This window comes from Ornithodoros turicata, chromosome 5 (assembly GCF_037126465.1).
Source record: "Ornithodoros turicata isolate Travis chromosome 5, ASM3712646v1, whole genome shotgun sequence".
Taxonomy (NCBI): domain Eukaryota; kingdom Metazoa; phylum Arthropoda; class Arachnida; order Ixodida; family Argasidae; genus Ornithodoros; species Ornithodoros turicata.
The window spans coordinates 35,985,244-36,004,417 of NC_088205.1; the positions used below are offsets into that span (position 1 = coordinate 35,985,244).

General features: G+C 46.0%; 1 protein-coding gene across 1 annotated transcript; it reads right to left on the reverse strand.

Moving 5' to 3' along the window:
• Positions 1-14,565: 14,565 nt before the first annotated feature.
• On the reverse strand, positions 14,566-15,372 carry LOC135395517 (uncharacterized). The gene is made up of 3 exons (XM_064626684.1): positions 15,069-15,372; positions 14,888-14,996; positions 14,566-14,834 (listed from the first exon to the last, which is right to left on the reverse strand). The coding sequence occupies exons 1-3, from the start codon at positions 15,302-15,304 to the stop codon at positions 14,580-14,582; spliced, it is 600 nt and encodes a 199-aa protein (XP_064482754.1). The 5' UTR covers positions 15,305-15,372; the 3' UTR covers positions 14,566-14,579.
• Positions 15,373-19,174: the final 3,802 nt, after the last annotated feature.

Sequence of the window (19,174 nt, forward strand, 5' to 3'; positions counted from 1 at the left end):
AATCCAGCTACTATGAAGCGTTGAAAGAATGAAACGTCGTGTCGTGAAGTAACGGCTACCGAAAGTAGCGGCCATCATGAAATGTCATGAAGCGTCTTTCGCTGCTTAACGTGTATTCACGTCTGCTGACTGGTAATCAATAATTTCAAGGGGGCATGGTAGGGTAACGCGACCAAAAAGTCGAATATTCAATTTTGTCATAGAAAAATAGAGCGCACTTCGAGGAACAAGCATGCGCGTCGGCGAAGCCGAGCGCGCGCTCCAAGTCCTTTAAATCCCGCGCCAAAGCGCACCGCGCCCCCTGGGAATTAAACATGGCGGATGCGACGTTCGTTTACGCACAGTTCAATTGAGTTTACGCCTCCTTCTATGTTGTTGTTTTTATTTTCTTCTTATCACTGTTTATTGTGACAAAGAACAGTGCTTATGAATTAGATTGGCAACTATTTCTTTATTTTATTTCTCACAAATGTGCCCAGTAGGGGTGCTGTTGTACCAAGTTGCGTGTCTCTTTTGTCATTCTATTCTGGAGCTATTCTCGATGAAGTAATGCGTGCATTACTTCGTTTGCAAGCTATCATTGGTCGCCGAGCGAAGAAGGCGTGAAGATACCTCACGCGCACGCAACCAATGCTAAAGCAATTAAGCATGCAGTTGCATTGTTGCACTGGGCTACCGCCTCACGAACCGCCCTTGCATTCCGTTGCCGGAAACGGAAGAGCACAATGCGAAGGAAAGATTTGTGGGAATGTGTAAGAGTGTAGCAATATGCAACTTAATTGCGATGAGACAATTTTCTCGGACTTGTAAGAGCTAAAGAGAAGAAAATATGTGACCGTGAGCGCATTGCATTACGAAGTTGCTGACAGTATGGTGGCGCTCGCGCATGAAATTTCGGTGCGATTTTGAACAAACCGAGTGGCGCGAACAAAATTTGTGCAAGTGTACAATGGCCGTTGGAGCGATTGCTAGTTCTTGTCTTGTGATCACCGTCACAGTTTTCACCAACATTTGTTAGGACGTTCCTCTAATCTCCTCGTTTGACAAATACACAATAGTTATTCGCTATGTGCGGGGGCATCGTCGCGTGCATGGAACATATGATGCAGCCGTATCCTCGCAAGCTCGGGCCATCGACATTGACCATGCATAGCTCGCATTGCCGACGTCTTTTTTTATTTCCCTTGAGAATCAGTGTTTGGCAAGTTCTTCGAATGGGAGGACGTCCCCCCCCTCCACCCACCCACAACCTAATACCCCAAAAATCTGGAAGAGAACCCCCTACAATTTTGTGACATTGCACAATACTTCGTCAAAAGCGTGTAAAAGTACCCCCCCCCCCCCCGGAGGAAGAAATTCTGTGTAAACTACTGAGGCCATCCCTTTGCTTGCACGACGGTACATTGGAGAAACGGCTCAATGGAGATGCTGTGTGGTGAAGTACATCGGACGTGCGGTGCTATGTGGTGAAGTACGAACCAGCAACAACATACACCGGTCATCATTATCCCAAACAAATGCAGTGTACGCCACCGTTGAATCGCGAAAACAGTTGCCGAACATGATAAAATACCATAACCCAAATGATGTCGATCATACCACCGTCCTTGATCAAAGTAATGCACCTCCTACGCTGCCTTACTTTTGTGCGTTAAAAGTGATGCCGTACGTACGGCCTAACGCGATGTTAGCTTGTGTCTGCCGGCTAGGGAAAATCTAGGGACAACTCCTCGGTGTAATGTTGTAAAAGTCAAAGCGTAGGGTGTGGCGCCACTGTATCGCTTTGGAAATCTTCACATGCATGTCTACATAAAGAACTCTCTGCAATTTTTTGCTGAAACAGTAAAGTTGGAAATGAAATATTCTCGTGACAGACAACGTTTGTCGTGTCAGCTATTGTCAAGATTGCAGCCCACGATGCTTTTGCCTACTACAATGATGAAAATGCAGCCCGGAAAGCTGTTCTCGTAGCCCTTGGGTTAACTCCTGGAGTGTTCTGTGCTGTGGCTCTGAACCGGCTAGACAATGAACGCATTGAGAAGGCAGCGTTTCGTAGCTCAGCCGAAAGCAAAGCAAGACGAAGTGAAAAGAGAAATGCAAAAAAAAAAAAAAAAAAAAAGGCTTCAGAGGGGCCTGTGAACAGCCCAAAGGGAAAATGTATGCGCCTGGAGCATTCTAGGTACCGATAAAGAACGCATGTATATAAAATTGCGTTTTTCTCAAATTGCAATTTTGGTGAATCTCTCAAATTCAATGTTCCTTTTCTCGAAAACCACTGATCGAATTGCGAAAAAATTTTGCTGGGATGTGTTCTAGTTATCCAGAAATACAGTGAACCTAAAATATACTGGAAATCTTGCACAATATTTGTAATTCGAGCAATAATTGCAAAAGTCCCCTGGGTACAGAGGAGTATGAGTTGAGATTTTTATTTTTCCTAGCCAAATTTTTCAGAGTGTTTTTATTTTTTAAGTTCAGGTGTAAGGCACTATTGTATTGAATAAAACTGCCAAATATCATGAAACTATTCCTTTTGGTTTTTGAGAAAAGGTACATTAAATTTCGAAACACACCTAAAAATTTGGCCGCTGACAGATAGAAGTGTGATCAAGCATTTGGCTACAAAACGTGCCAGCTCAAGCCTATGGGCATCCTTAATGACCATGCAAACTTTTATAACTATACCTTCATTTCTCCCCGAGTTACAATGCTTTTAACGGCGTGTGGTAAAAACCCTACCACACTAAGGGAGCAGGCTTGGTTAATTGACTGTTATATTCCTGCCGAGATTCTGTATACACAACCCGGTGGGTTAGTTAACTACCGCGACACGAGCTTCGTGCTGTAGCAGTCAACCCAAACTGGTAATTCATGGTTATGCTCCTATCGTAACCACTAGTAATCATGTCTTTCCTAGCGCGCAAAATCTTTAAAATCTTGAACGACTGTTGACGCCTTCCTGTCCACTTCAAGCGCTATACCACACAAACGGAAGTGTGATTTAACATGCCTGTTGTGCTTTATTTCCACCCGTGGCCCCTGAAGCGGTTCGGGAACCGAACCGTTTGAAAAAAAAAACAAAAAAAAAACGGTTCGAATCATTATAGTTGCCTTCCTGAACTGAACCGGAACCAAACCTTTATCGTCGAACCTAAACCTGAACCGGACCGATAAACGTTTCGGTTCGACTCTCTGGTTGCAATGGGCAATAGTCACTATGTACTATAGATGGGCAAAGTACCTGAAAATTGTAACAAGTACCTGGCATCATTAGTACTTCAAGTAGAGTAGCAAATGTAGTTCGAGTAAAGTACAAAGTACTTGGCAAGTACATTGCCAATTTAGTTTTGTATCACTTTGCGTTTCACTGTCTGGTATTTAGGTTTTGATTTTTTGAGGGGGGGGGGGTATTAGAGTTGTGTGGAGAGATGCTTGGCAAAGTCCCTACTGATCCCTCTGCCCAGTGCACAGTGTTCTGGTGCTAATCTTTGGGCATAACATGCTGGTTAGATTTCAGACAAAAGAGGCATCAGACACGTTTCTGAGCACTCTTACTGCTTTCCGAAATATCGTGTGTCAAAACGAGTACAAGACAATAAACAATGTCGCGCACAATGCAGACGTTCATTTTTTATGTGGCCTTGCTATCTGCAGCAATGTTACTCATATGACCACTTAAAAAAAAGGCAAACTCTGAACATGAAAGACAAAAGCGTATGTGCCTTTCGGTCTCTTTCTTGGCTTCATCATAATACTTAAAAGCCAATCACAGATCTTCAAATGAAATGCTTATTCAGTGCTGTTGGGGGAACAATGTAAAAAACAAAACACACACACTAGAATGATGTATTTCGGGAACCGAAAGGACAAACCCAAGTCATCGTGCTGCCAATCATAGTGGTATAACGTGTGTGCACCTTTATGTTCCCAATTTTTAAATGTAGAACAACATGAAATTATGACATTTCAAGCCTGTCAACAATGATATTCTTCATAAACGTCCCTTTACGACACAAAGTCGTTTTTGGTATTTACCAACTTTTGTTTGGATCCCCAGTAGGGTACTTGACAGGAATGTACAGAAACAAAGTACACAATTTGGAATGTACTTAAAGTAATACTTGATACTTCAAGCACTCCCAGTCACTGACTATAGATAATACTGCACTAACGGCGATGACTACATTATGGTCATAACCCAATCTCCACGTGATCATCATCGCCAACGCATTCCTTTGCCAGCATGCCCATGCCCTACAACCAGGGCCTGCGAGAGAAATTACGGGCCCCCCTCCTCAAGTCGCCTGCAGTGCTAAAAACCATCGGGCCTTGGGACAGCCAGGCTCCATCCCTGGCTTCTCCCCCACCCCTTTCTCGTTAGCTCTACCTACAACAGGCAGTGCCGACATAATGTAATACTTATTCTGATACTAATGCTTATTCTACTGTTGGATGAACCTGTGGCAGTGACATCGTACTTTATTCTGGAGCGTTGCGGGGAAACGGCCCGCTGCAGACAAGACAGGGCACCAAGAATATCGGCGCGCGAAGGGCAGAGCGCACCGCCGTCGTCGTCGACACCGCTACAATGGGCCCCCTTCTCGGGAAAGTGGAAGCGCCCAGTATACATGGCTTCGACGGGGCTGGGACCGTCGTAGTGGAGGCATTGTGCTGAGCGACGCATGTGCAGGAGGGGCAGGCGTTGTGTCGGACTCCAGATAAGCGGGTTTCAGGCGGGCTTTGGCGACAACCTTCTGCCGATTGGGAAGCTGCACCGTGAAGTGGCTGTCGGAGCGTGACAAAACTCTGAAGGGGCCGTCGTAGGGGGCTGTAACGGCTTGTGCACTGCGTCGTGCCGCGGGAATACATGTGTGGCAGTATCAGTGGCGTAGCCACGGGGGGGGGGGGGGGGGCTCGAGCCCCCCCTACCTGCCACGGACCGACCCACACAAATCGTGCAAATCCGAGAACATAATACTATATGGGGGGGGGGGAGCAGTGTGACGATCGCGAAAGTTCTTGCAGTTCATGGCGTCTATCTAAGAAGCACTCTTGAATGGTTTTCAAAGTATGAGCTTTACAAAATACTTCCAATCTCGTGACACCACCTCATTGGTCATGACAGCCTATACATGTAATCGTACTGTGAACGTCTAAATCAACTATTTTCGTTCCTTTTTTTAATCCTCAGTTTGCAGTGTGCACAAGTATGTGTGTTGTCGACACAGGATCAGCGGGGGGGGGGGCGAGTTTTCGTATCGAGCCCCCCTACCTTGGAGGTCTGGCTACGCCACTGGGCAGTATCGAGGTCGGGAGGCACGAACGGAGACTTAAGTTCAGCAGCGCGGGTCGGAGTAGGAGAAAGACTGTTTATCAGCGTCCTGATGCGAAGAGCGTAGGTTGTGTAATCTGGCGGAGGTCGATCGGTCGGTGGAAAGAAATCGCCGGGGAGACGCAGGGTGGTGCCGTAAACCAGTTCGGAAACCGTACACGCGAGGTCCTCCTTGAGCGCCGAGCGTATGCCCAGTAGGACGAGAGGGAGCATTCTCAGTCCACGGCTCACCGAACGGGTAGGCTCGGAAGGCGGCCTTGAGCTGGCGATGAAACCTCTCTACTAAACCATTGGCCATAGGGTGGTAGGCAGTCGTACGAATCCGTCTTGAGCCGAGGAGGTGAAGGAGGTTAGTGAAAAGCGCCGACTCGAACTGTCGGCCGCGATCTGTAGTTATAGTACAGGGCACTCCAAAACGGCTGACCCAGCCGGAGACGAAAGCTTCTGCTACGGTCGCCGCCATCATATTGGGCATGGGAATAGCTTCAGGCCAGCGCGTGAACCTGTCGACACAAGTGAGTAAGTACGAGTGGCCCTGGCTAGGAGGCAGCGGCCCGACGATATAAACATGCACGTGGCTGAAACGGGCGTCAGGTGGAAGGAAACGGCCGAGCGGGGGAATGGTATGGCGGGCCACCTTGGCCCGCTGACATGGCACACGGGAATGGGTCCAGCCTCGCACGTCGGCATTCATGTGGGGCCAAAGGTAACAAGAAGTGACCAGGTGTTGGGTGGCGCGAACGCTCGGGTGTGCAAGGCCATGCAAGCCGGCGGAGACGGGCTTACGGAAAAGTACGGTAGGTATATGGACGTGGGGACCCGGTCGACATCTCGCAGGTGACAGGTTTTTGGCAGTGAGGTAGAAGAACGGCCTCAAAACGGAGAGAGGAAGAGGATGAGCACAAATCCTGCAGCTCGGAGTCCTCCGCTTGGGCGGTGGCGATGTCGACAAGCGAGGGTAAGGGCGGGCGCGGTAAAGAGAGGGCGTCAATGGTAATGCGAGAAAGTGCGTCGGCTGCAGCGTTGTTCTTGGCGCTAGCGTGACGGATGTCGGAAGTGAATTCTGAAATGAATGACATCTGCCGGAGTTCACGTGCTGAATGGTCGGTGGAGGTGGAGGTGATGGCAAAGGTTAGGGGTTGGTGGTCAGTGCAGATGAAGAACTTGCGGCCCTCCAAGAAGTGTTGGAAATAACGCACGGAGCTGTAGATAGCCTAGAGCTCCCGGCCAAAGGTGCTATAACGTGCCTCGTGCGGTTTGAGCTTCCGGGAAAAGACCGAAATGGGCTTCCAAACCCCACCGGAACGCTGCTGCAAAACGGCGCCGAGGGCCACGTTGACTCAAGCATGTGGGAGCGTCGGGGATGGGGTGGATAAGGAGAGAAGCGTTGGCTAGCGCGGTCTTGATCTCGTCGAAGGCGTCCGAAACAGCGGGTGTCCACTCAAGGCTCGCACGAGGCGCTGCGGAAGAAAGCAAGGCTTCCTGGCTGTGGATGACAGTTGAGCAGTGGGGGATAAATCTCCGATAAAAGTTCACAAGCCCAAGGAACTCGCGCAACTTCCGTTTCGTAGTGGGCGGAGGAAACTTGCGGATGGCGTCCACCTTGCGTGGCAGAGGCCGAATACCTTCGGAAGTGACGCGGTGGCCGAGGAAGTTAAGTTCTGAAACGCCGAACTCGCACTCATTCCACTTTCACTCTTACATGTTTTCTCACTCACGCACACATTCATACGACGGGGCGACGTAAGCGGCATCTGTTCCAGGGTAGTCTAGTTGACCTGTTCTAACCTTAGACTTTAGGGCTAAGTCTAAAGCTAGACCAAACTAGACGTTGACTATCTACAACTCTTACCAGTATTTAGACGTCCAAAATTAGTGATCTACAAGACATCTGAAAATTGATGTCTAATTGTAGACGTCTGGAAGCTGGACTTGTATATATACCACATATTAGAAATCATCAAGTTTTTGTCTTATTGTGTTTTTAAGAGGTGCGAACACATTCACGCATCAAATAGAGTCATTAAATTATAAAGGGCGATTCTAAGCAGTAATTGGGGCTTCTTTACCCCTCAGGCTTACAAAACTCAAGTTCAATTGTTACAAAACATATGCAGGAAACTGAGTTACTTGACGGCAGAGTTAACATAATTGTGTTGCTCAAGTCGTCCATGAACCGGCCTCCGTAGCTGAGTCGGTAGTGTGTTCGCCTTCTGATCTCGGGTTCGAACCCAGCCAAGGACGCCAGCAACTTGGTGGCAGGATACAAGTTGGTTAGACACGCCGTCTTCCACGAGGGACGTTAAATACGGGGTGCCGTGTGGTGAGCTTTCATCGCACATTAAAGGACCCTCAGGTGGGCAAAAGCTATCCACAGACCGACCGCTGCGGCGTTGCTCATGATCTCAGTTGTCTCGCGACGTAAACCCCAATTATTATTAAGTCTTCCGTGTTCAATAAGGTATCTGTCCACAAGAGTCACCACAAGAAATCTCAAAAATGTAGCCAAATGGAGAAAGTGAACTGGAATTAGGAGGATCATCCCAAAATAAGGTTCCTTTTGTCATTCAAAAGAAATACCACTAGGACAAACTGGATTGTGTAGTAGTTGGGTGTGACATCCCGGCACCACAGACGTTGGTTAATCCAGTGCCTTTCACTTATGTGTCATGCGTTCAAGCATTGATGTACTACTTCCGAGTATGTCTGAGCGTGAAGTAAGAGCTATCATACTTTTTGTTAAAAAAATTGTTTCAGAGAGTATTCATTGACAGTTACCATCTGTTCATAGAAAACACTTTACAGGCATTGAAATGGTGTGTCAATTGAATGTGTGTTCATACAGGGTCGTGAAAATGTGCACAATGAACAGTACAGTGGGAGATCAGCTATAGCACCATGAATCAATGTTTCTTTTCTGAAATTCCGAGAATTGTTAACGGACACTGCCGGATTATAATTGACTGCACTCTGGTACTCATGGGAACAATTTTCCTTCAGCAGCTTCATGACCAAAGTTATGCGCGAGATGGGAGTCACATTTGCCCAGTAACGTTCGTAAAGAGCGACGAATGAATTCAGCTTGCATTTTCCTTCAATGGTATCAAGACGGTCGAGATGAATTTCTCGGTAGCATTATTATTAATGAAACATGGGTGCATTATGCAAATGGCAAGACAAAACACCATAGGAAGTCGTGGTCGGCGCCCAGTGAAAGCGCTCTCAAGAAGGGCAACTCGCGCTTTCGTCTGGAAAGGTTGTGCCGACTGTGTTTTAGGACTGTCGTTATGTGCAACTCGTAGATTACCTCACACGCACAATCACAGTAAGTGCAAAGGTGTACTGGGAGATTCTGGGTAAGCTTCCAACTACAATCAAACAAAAACGCACGGGACTTGGAAGTGTGTCGCGTACCACGCCAACGCTGTCTGCATTCGTCTCGGAAGACCCAGGATTTGTTCCAGAAATTCAAGCAGAAATTTGCCCCAGATGCTGTTCCATCAGATTATCACCTCTTCCCCTCAAAGCGCCCCTCGGCAGTAACCAATACGCAAGTGATCATGAAACGCAAATTGATCAGGTGAAATGCAAAGTGAATACCTCACTTTGTAAACAGGACATAGCATGGTACAGACAACATATCGAAAACTTGGTATCACAGTATCAAAAATGTTCCGCAAAATAAGGTGACTACATTAGGGAGTAACGTTGAAGCTCTAATCCGTACATAATTTTTTTCAATGTTGTGCTATAGAATTATTTTGTTCACAGCAGGGAAGCTTATTTGTTGGATGACCCATGAAGGAAATTCCCTATTCTCTTCCTTTCCATCACCCATGTGTGAAGCACTAAGTACAATCTGTTTGCAAATGGCCATACTGAGGTAATAAAACTGGACTCGGTAACGATTTTCAGAAATTATGTACGAATGGATCACATTAACTTTGTCCGATTATATTAGGACCAAATGGATAGTATGTAGTTTTTGAACAGTTGCATGCCCATATGTTCTAACAAAAGGTCAGTCAGATGAATTGAAGGCAGTCTGACTGAGGTACGTAGATAACTATTTAAATGTCCATACATATGATGATGATTCGAGTTGTTCTTTTTCTTTTTTTTGGCTCATCGACATACATATACGTATATTGCATCCACAACTAGGAAACATTACCAGAATCGAAGTGCTGTGAAGTAATCTTTTATTTTACTGAATATGTTTCTTTTTTTTTCTTTTTAAGAAACCGCGCATTTGTTCGGGGCAGTGTTTCTTGAACTATGGTCCTGATGGTGTTATCGTTGCTGGTTAACGTAAATTTTGTCCGTCAGAAACTCCACCGCAGAATAATACGCTACACCAACTCACCACCAAATCAGGAATTAAATTATCGAATCATTGAAACAATAAAAAAAAGCCGAAGAGTCCTAGGAATCGTTCAGCGCAGCTCCACAAACACAGACGCACTTTGCCCGTACTCTGGGCAGCAGATGGCAGACGTTTGTTTACTGCACATAACATTTTCCCACAAGCACTGCAACCTGCAACTGCAACACTGCAAGCATAAGCACTGCGCACTGCTGCAACAGGAAAAAGGAAACGATCATGTCATAATCGGAAACCCCTATGAGGAGCCCGGTTTAGGTTTAGATTTCGCAGTGGCTAGCGTTACAACAACAGTAACACTAACTGGCTGTTAAAGTTACAACAACGGTAACACTAACTGGCTGTTAAAGTTACAACAACAGTAACGGCAACCGCCTATTGCAGCTACAACAAGAGTAGCGGCAACCGCAACAACAACGGGGAAAGCGAACGGTCGTTGCAACGGCTTCAATGAAGTCAGTAGAGTTAGTTAGTTCGCTGTTAGCACGGTCCTTCAATACACTTTCTGGTCAGAAAACTCCGCTCGAATACAATAGACTAGGTCACTTAGGGACAGTTGCTCCCGCTTGGGGCGGTCGCGTCGTTCGAGGGGAGACACCCTCGTGGAGCAGACGACGTTTCAGGGAATATTTGATAAGCTACTTTTTAAAGTTCATTTCTTGTTCATAGCAGAAACAATTAATTCTCGAAGCGATTCATGATTTGAGCCGGCACATTTCAGTTCAGTGGACGTAAATTTGCAGATCTGCCGCGTATATTACAACTTCCGTTGTTGTCTTTCTTTGACACGGAAAATTTTAATTTTGCTCTCACTCGTGTGGCTCTCAATGATGGTCGAGAAACATATTATAGCATTTTGTTGCACAGTCACTCGGTCCAGCGATATATTGTAAGCTAATGATGCTTTCCGTAGTTATTACGTGAGGGCGAAACTTTCCAAAAATGCGTGATTTTCTTGTTTAACTCGTAGCAGTATGTTGTAACTTGAACAGAGATAAAATTACGAGATGATTCTATTTCAGCGCAGACAGATAAGACTTCAGATGAATTACGTATAGAAATCCTGTATTTTAATCATCTAAAATGAGCTCTGGCGGTATGAGAGCCGGGGGGGGGGGATTCACATGCTATAAATCGTATGGCTCGACCGTTCTCGGCGAGGAAATATACTAGTCTTCTTTTTTTCTTTTTTATATGTGGTGCAGTGCCATGCACAAGGTTTAACGTATCGTAGAGAGCAATTTTTACACACTTTGGGAAGAGGTGATGGAAAAACCGTTGTGAGAGGTCACAACGAAGCCAGCAGGCACAATATTGGTGCCTCCTGAATGTAGTTTGGACGAATACTCTGTAATTACGTAGGAAACGATATTTTCCTTTGCCGATTCCAACAAGATTCAAGCCGGGTTATTAAATTAACACGATAAAATTTCCTCTTGCTGAAGTGTGGCCTGATAGCGCTTTCCAACTATAGAATTTGGCTGTGAAGATTCAGATGTCGAACTCAACGGCTATACTATCATCGCGTTGTAGATAGCCTCGGCATATGAGTCAGATCAGTTCCAGAATATTTAAAATGGTGGAATGGAGTTTTATTTGGGAGGTCAGAAGGAAACTTTGGGATTGCCCAAAAACTACATTTACGAACAACACGGTGGTATGTGGTAACAAAAAAAAAAAAAAAGTGGACAGAGATCAGCAGGGGAAGGAGGGAAAATCTCTTGTGTTAGCCTTTCTCTTCAAATTCAGGATGAAGACAAGGGAACTATGTATTTTTAGCACTATATACTGCAATGAATGGGCTCTGAGTCTGTATTTTATGGGCCGCAGAAGCTTTTGAGGCATTGCAGAAGCATTGGAGAAAGGGAAAAAGGAATAGATAAAAAGAGAAAAACATCACCCCTCTTTCTCCCTGCTTCCGGTGCAGCAAAAACTAGTAGGTATGAACGGACTTCGTTTACTAAGCCGACTTGGCATTACATCTTTCCCCCCCAAGTTGTACCCTAAGACATGTTATTGTATTGATATCATGTTGAATGATATATCTTTGAAAATTTTACGGTTCTTAGTGTTTGATGCTACACATGTACACAGTGATCAATTTGAAGGAGCTCAACAAAGCTCATCGCAGTACATCTCCAATAAGGCTATTAGCGAATGTTTTCTGTTTATTCCCGTAGACCAAGTCATCGCTGTTTTTTAGACAAAGAAGAAATACTTTCATTCAGTCCTCGTCAAGTTAACGATCCCCTTCCATGAAGAACATATAGTCATCACGAAATGCTGCACGCTCGAATCAGACGATCGAAGTCTCCTTTGTATGTGTAGATCATTCTTACATACGAACAGAGTGCAAAGATTGCAATTATCTTCAGGGATATTTAAAAAAGAACCTCTGCTTACACACTCAAAACGCAAGCACAAAGAAAGAAAAAGTGTACACTTCCAAACACTCATGAACACACTATGCAAGCCATACGCGCAGGTACCGGCGCACACGAAAGTCTCCCCCGGAACGATCGCCGCGCCACCACGCGCCGCTCGGCCGCCGAAATGGAGTTCTCGCGCGAGTTTCCTGACCAGAAAGAGTATTGAGTGACCGTGCTATTAGTTACAGCCACACGTCAGCGATTACGTCATGTGCGTTGGAGTCGTGGCGCCCCCAGCCCACAAGCTGTTTGTACACGCCCCCCACGTGCGCTCGTGGCTGCTTGTGCGCAGTTTTAACCATGCAGCTTGGGGACAAGTTCCGAAGCTTTCACGAGCTGGAGCAGCACATAAAAATGCTTTTCAAAGGAAACGTTTGCCCAGCTGTATGTCCGCAATTCCGTGTCCCTTTAAGCTGCATGCCCGTGCGAAGGGACTGAAAAGGTTCATCAACGAGAACATCTCTGTCTATCAAGTTAGGTATTGTTGCATCCATTGTGGCCGGAAACACAGGAATCGGGGTAAAGGCATTCGAGCAGCAAGGTACGCACGTAGACTGCCTCAGCTGAACACGATACCTGAAGTGACGCTTACGCCTGTCACTTCTCTTTTCAGCACATACATCAAAGATTGCCCGTTCTATATTGACTGCCATGTCTCCAGCGACGGGGAACACCTGGAGGTTGTGGCCATGGGAACTAAACACAACCACGACATGTCAGAGGTGAGATTATAAAAGCTGAATACCTTCGTACTTATAACACTTACTCCCTGTTCTACCACAGGAGCTCTTTTTGCACCTGCCTCAAAATCAAAAGTTGACCGATGAAGTGCAGAGCGATGTCAGAAGGCTGCTGGAGCTCGGGTCTAACAAAAAATAAGTTGCGCGAGCCCTTCAGGAGTAGACGGGTCAAGTCGTACTGACAAAGGACTTGGGCAAACATGTGCGTACCTTGACGGACCGACAACCACGAGCTCGGTCAGAGTTGCATCAGAGGAGGCAGCGACAGGGAGCTCACACGGCCTATAGAGAATAGATGCACTATGAGACGCTATTCTCAGATGAGTGGAAAGTGAGTTTCGGCAAACATAACTCTCTAACAAACATAACTAATACTCTTTAACTGCCTGTTGAAGTTCTCCAGCCGGTTGTTTGTGGTGCTATTGAAAGTGCCCTCCATGAACTGTGGTCCAGTAAACCATTCATATTTACACGTTCTCCAGTTCTTCTCGTAGTAGTCTCTCACGTTTGAAGGTGCAAGTGAAAAAAATTGCCTTCCAGTTCCTTGAATCTCTCTTCTGATCTTGACATCGCCATGCCCTGAAGGGTAGCCAAAATCTCTTCTCTTAATTTACTTGAGATACTCATCTTTTGGGTTGTAATTTCTCGGCTGAATGTCCTCAGTGTATGGTATGCACAGATCAGTACATGAGCAACTGGAAAATGCTCCTTGAGTAACTGACGCTCAAGCAGATCTTTGTCTGCCATGATGCAACGAGTTTGCAGTGCCGTGGGGTGAAGCTCCTTGAACTTTCCAAGCACCCAGTTGAGGGTCTCTGCACACATACTGTCTCAGTACTTCCGTTCCCATCTATGTTGTGAATCACGAAGACAGGCGTCCGTATGTCTAGTAGCTTATATGTCCCATCGATGCCGGTGAATTATGGGTATAAGGACATGGACATGTAAGTGGGGTACAGATGAGGAGGCCTCGAAATTCATCACGGCTGGTTAGGAGGTGGCAGTCAGATTCTAAAAGGGGTAAAGGAAGGAAATGTAAATCATAGGTGGTCATGAGTAAAGATGAGTGCGGTGCGGGTATACCCGCAATACCCGCAGGCACAAAACCAGCCTGTCGGCTTTTGGTGTACGACCGGATTTATCGCGAACATTTCGCCCAAAATATTTTCCAAGACGTTCCATATCCAGTCATTCCGTGGTGTACGAGATCATGACAGCTTTTATTTACTGGCACCACGTTTTATGCTTACCCTTTGAGAGAGGGAGGGCGAGAGTCCAACTGATTATGAGACCACAAAGGTTGGTAGTGTGGGCAATAAAAATGGGGTAGGGTGGCCCCTGGCGCTGAAACTCCCCATTCATCATCTCAACATCAAGTTGTTATTGTCACTCTTTGGCTATGTTTGCCACATAGGGCTAAATTTGGCTATTTTTCGACACGACGACTCGCTTCGCGTTAGTAAGCGGGCAACCAGTCGCCACAGCGTCTGACTGTTAGAAAAGTGGCTAATGGACAGTGTACCCATCATCAATAAATCATTTCGTGCTGTAACGATCATGTGGCGCAACTGAAACATGCGTCACATTGAGCTGCGTGTATGCTGCTACCCGTCGGGATGTGCGGGTGCGGTGCGGTTGCGGGTACAAATTTTTATACCCGCACTCATCTGTACTCATGAGTGCACACGTATCACTTAATGCATTTGAAATGGATACACACTGTACGTAGATTGAAGGAACTCCACTGTTCGCTTCAGGTCATGTCTTTCCGGGTCTTTGTGAGCCGTTATTATGTTTGCCAAGTCCTTTGTCAGTATGACTTGACCCGTCTCCTCCTGAAGGGCTCGCGCAACTCGTTTCTTGCTAGACCCGAGCTCCAGCAGCCTTCTGACATCGCTCTGCACTTCATCGGTCAACTTCTGATTTTGAGGCAGGTGCAAAAAGAGCTCCTGTGGTAGAACAGGGAGTAAGTGCTTTTATAGTGCAGCTTTTATAATCTCACCTCTGACATGTCGTGGTTGTGTTCCTCTCCCATGGCCACAACCTCCAGGTGTTCCTCGTCACTGGAGACACGGCAGTCAATATAGAACGGGCAATCTTTGATGTATGTGCTGAAAAGAGAAGTGACAGGCGTAAGCGTCACGTCAGGTATCGTGTTCAGCTGAGGCAGTCTACGTGCGTACCTTGCTGCTCGAATGCCTTTACCCCGATTCCTGTGTTTCCAGCCACAATGGATGCAACAATACCTAACTTGATAGACAGAGATGTTCCCGTTGATGAACCTTTTCAATCCCTTCGCACGGGCAGCTTGAAGGGACACGGAACTGCGGACATACAGCTGGGCAAACGTTTCCTTTGAAAAGCATTTTATATGCTGCTCCAGCTCGTCAAAGCTTCGGAACTTGTCCCCAAGCTGCATGGTTAAAACTGCGCACAAGCAGGCACAAGCGCACGTGGGGGGCGTGTACCACTGATCTCTATGTATAAGGGCTGGATAGCGGATGGGTGAGGGTATCGCGGGAAAGGGTACGCCAACCGGGCGCCATATTGCGGTGCTCAAAAGAGCCATTACAGCCCGTTGGAATGCATGTAAGCTGTGACACGTTTTGCTGTTTGTGAGCGCTTCTTTTGCTGCTTCGCTAAAATTTTGCCACGGATCGCTGCAAAAATCCCTCGTGATTGGATTCCTTACGTTTTTTGTGTGAAATCCCGTCACATACATGTTATTTCCTGTCTATTTTGTACTCGTGTGAGGTCGTGTTGTTCCAATTTTGTACTTTGAACTTCGATTATGTGATTTGCTGGTTTTGTGTGGTGTTGTATTTGTTGTGTTACGTTTCCTTTGTCGTCTGTCAGCGTGTGCAGCGTGTTGCTTCTCGTGTTTCTCCCATTCCATTTCTGCTCGGGGGTGTAGAATGTCAGGGAATGTTTTGCACGTTTGTTTATGTAACCACCTTAATATGCTTGGGTATAAACATTATGCTTTGCACATGAAGTTTAGATATGACTAGCTATGACACGAAATGCCGAACGGCACTAAAGCACTTCCAAAGGACTAGAACGATATTATGTGATATAAAGGCTATATGACGGTAAAAACATATCGACTAAAAATATGTGCACTGGGGAAGTAAATGGCGGTAAAGACAGTTCAAAATGACTAGAGGTAGAGTGAATAAGTCATAAAAAGGCTAAGTAGCAAGGTCTTGTGGAGAAAGCTCCAACATCAAAGTATCACAAGTCCAGTTGCAACAGCAAGTTTGAAGCAGTCAACCAGGTAAGTGGGCAGAGTGCATTACTGGTTGTTGAATATGATAAACATTGACAGTTTCTTTCGCAGATGAGGCCTGGCTGTCACCTTCTCTGTATATTCCTTGGCAAGGTGGTACAGTCGGATACTGCTGTTGCACTGGGAAACTTCTTTGATCAGACGGATCACACTGTTTTCATTTGGGCTGCATTCAAACATATATTGTCGCAAACTTAAGCAAGGAGAATAAAAAGTAGACATTCGAGGTTGAAAAATTATTTATTGTCTCTAAGTAAAGTAAACATGCTGGAACGCAGCAAAGAGACATGTGGCTGGTGTGTTTGTATGTCCCACTAATACGAGTTTGTATGTTAGGCAAAATTTCCATGCAATACTTTTTTCTTTATATGCTTTTGCCCATCTTTGTACTGTCCTATCCAATATGGAGTGGCTTTTAACTGCATATGACTGAATAATTCAGGAGTGTTTTCATATATCGGACTACTTGCAGCTTTAAGGTGCCCTTCATGCAGTACTGATTCCAATCATCAACCATCGCTTGAAACTCTTAACTAGGGAACATGATTCATAGAGGCTAGACTTTCATGCAAATACACACTTTCAACCAGAGTTCGAGGAAACTCGTTACTGTAACTAAGTTCTTTTTTTTGGTAACTTATAACTTAATTCTCTACTTTTGCGCCGTGGTAACTTTCAGAGGAACTCATTTCTTTTTCGGGTAACTTTGCCAAAGTAACTTAAGCTAAGTTCCAAGTTACTTTTAATTCGCTTTTCACTCACGTCCACTTGTTTTCTTGCTTTCTCTCCGGTTCTTCCATGGCAATTTATGTCATAAAACGTGATGTTCAGTCAATGACAGTATTCTGTTCAGGAAGTAAGAACCGCTGCTATTGAAATGAAGCTGAACCATTGTGTGCCAGCAGGGAATAAGATGCAAAGCGTTCGCAGTGTTGGACATAAACGAAAACTCAACGCAGGCAACTCAGGGTCGAACTCAACTGCTCACACGCGCTGCACCTGTATAGTGCTATTTTTTGTCCGAAGTAACTTGGGGGTAACTCGTTCTTTTTTTTAAAGTAACTCCGTATCTGCGAGTTACGTTTCGGGCTCAATAACTTTGTTATTAACTTAGTTACATTTTTCACACGGTAACTTCGTAGGGAGTTCCTTTTGACTGGTAACTTCTCGATCTAATGCTTCAAACTCTGCATGCTTTTTGTACACTGCATAAAGTAAGATACTTTTGCCCCAGTGAATTTGTTGCGTGTTTTAAATGCATCCAAGTGAATTTCTAGAGGTGCATATTTTGAGCAAGATTAATGAATTTTTCATGCATGTGTGTTCAACCAGCTTTTAGTGCATATAAATCCGGCCTCTACATATGACGTATGCATTATTACTTTCTTTTGGGTGCTCTGGGAAGTCGAACTTGTTGGGTACAGCGTCAGGCCTCAGTCGAACGGTTTGCCCTGTTCTGTCGAAGCACCTGTCTTTAAAATGTTTGCTGCAGACCAGTGATGTCCTCGACAGCGTCCAGTCCTTTCGCCTGACATTCACCAAACACTTTTTTAAATGTTGTGGGTGGCTGTGAGGGAACCTGCATTGAACAATTTATGCCATCAGTTACGGCAGAGATGACAAGGCTGACCCAAGCAAGCAATCATCGATACCGTGACCAACAAACTGAGCCGTAGATCCCACACCTGACAAGCGCACTTCAACGCCTGCTACGTGCCGAGACCATACCCGTGAACTGCAGTAAGTCTGGACTATCACAATGACTCTATCCAGATAACGTACTGCTTAAAGTTTAACGTTTAGATCTTGAGATACGAGTCACAAAGTGCCGCGCACATGCTTCAACAGCAACGTTTTGTCGCCCCGCTCGTGGACTAATAAATCACATTTATTAGTAAAACTAAGTCACTTACTTGTGAAATGTCGTCCCCGGTATCTTGCCAGTACGGGCCGTACACCCATAACCACAGCAGGCAGGCATGACACCACAAAAATGCTACGCAAAGACGCATGCAGAATATGCAGCTGAGTCGCGGACGGCAATGTTTTGAGCTTCGCAAGATGGCGGCCGGTGACCGTACAGTTGCACCCTCAATCCGCTATCTAGCCTATTACTATGGAGATCAGTGGCGTGTACAAACAGCTTGTGGGCTGGGGGCGCGGCGGGGAGCGCCACCGGCGCCACGACTCCAACGGACATGACGTAATCGCTGACGTGTGGCTGTAACTAACTAACAGCCATGGAGGAAGGAAACACAGGAGCGGCCCTTCGAACTTTTTGCCATTGGGACGGGCGTGCCAGCTTCGCACTGCATTCTGGGATGCTCCTGTCTATCATGTGACCGCTCACGTGACCCCAAGAGCATGCGCAGGCCAGCTCCCAAAGCAGACGACAGGAGTCGTGATTGCCTTGCAGTTGAGGTATCTGCATTGTGATGAACGCCGTGCGTCCAGCTTTATTTGTGTATGTTCGGAGGTTTACTCTCGGTTTACCCTTCTACTACAAGACCGGTCAGGGTCTGCAGGACAACCACGCAAGACTAGAAACATCATTCGCGGCAGCGGTGTTTGTGTGACGACGTGGCCGCGTTTTGTGTGTTTATTGCTGAAGTGCCACAAAGTGAAGCATGCCAGTAATCAAATTTGTACAACGATGGAGGAAATCAATTGAATCTGCAGCTGTATCACAGCGCCCGCTTGGAAAGGAACGATTCCAGATGACTCTCTCACAGACAGGGGTACGAAACAACCGGTCAAGTACGTGCTTACGAAGGAAACGTTATTCCCGTGTCAGAGCTGCTTTCTGTTGAACGACAGCCGCAACCGCGGTAAGAACACGTTAACAAAACGTTGTTTCTGCAGTGGTGCTCACATTTTAAGAGTAAGTGACTTTGGAAAAACATAAAAGCACGAAAAGCAGCGCTAGCAACAAAGCGTTTCCAAACCGAAACTTTAGAGAGGATCACGTGGTGGACAGGAAGTAATGGCGGTTTTGACAGG

Bases quoted from the DNA above. Each gene is read 5' to 3' on its own strand.
- LOC135395517 (XM_064626684.1), bottom strand. From the start codon at position 15,304: ATGCAGCTTGGGGACAAGTTCCGAAGCTTTGACGAGCTGGAGCAGCAT. The intron at 14,997-15,068 runs GTACGCACGTAG...TTCTCTTTTCAG, and splicing joins AAAGGCATTCGAGCAGCAAG to CACATACATCAAAGATTGCC. The intron at 14,835-14,887 runs GTGAGATTATAA...GTTCTACCACAG, and splicing joins ACAACCACGACATGTCAGAG to GAGCTCTTTTTGCACCTGCC.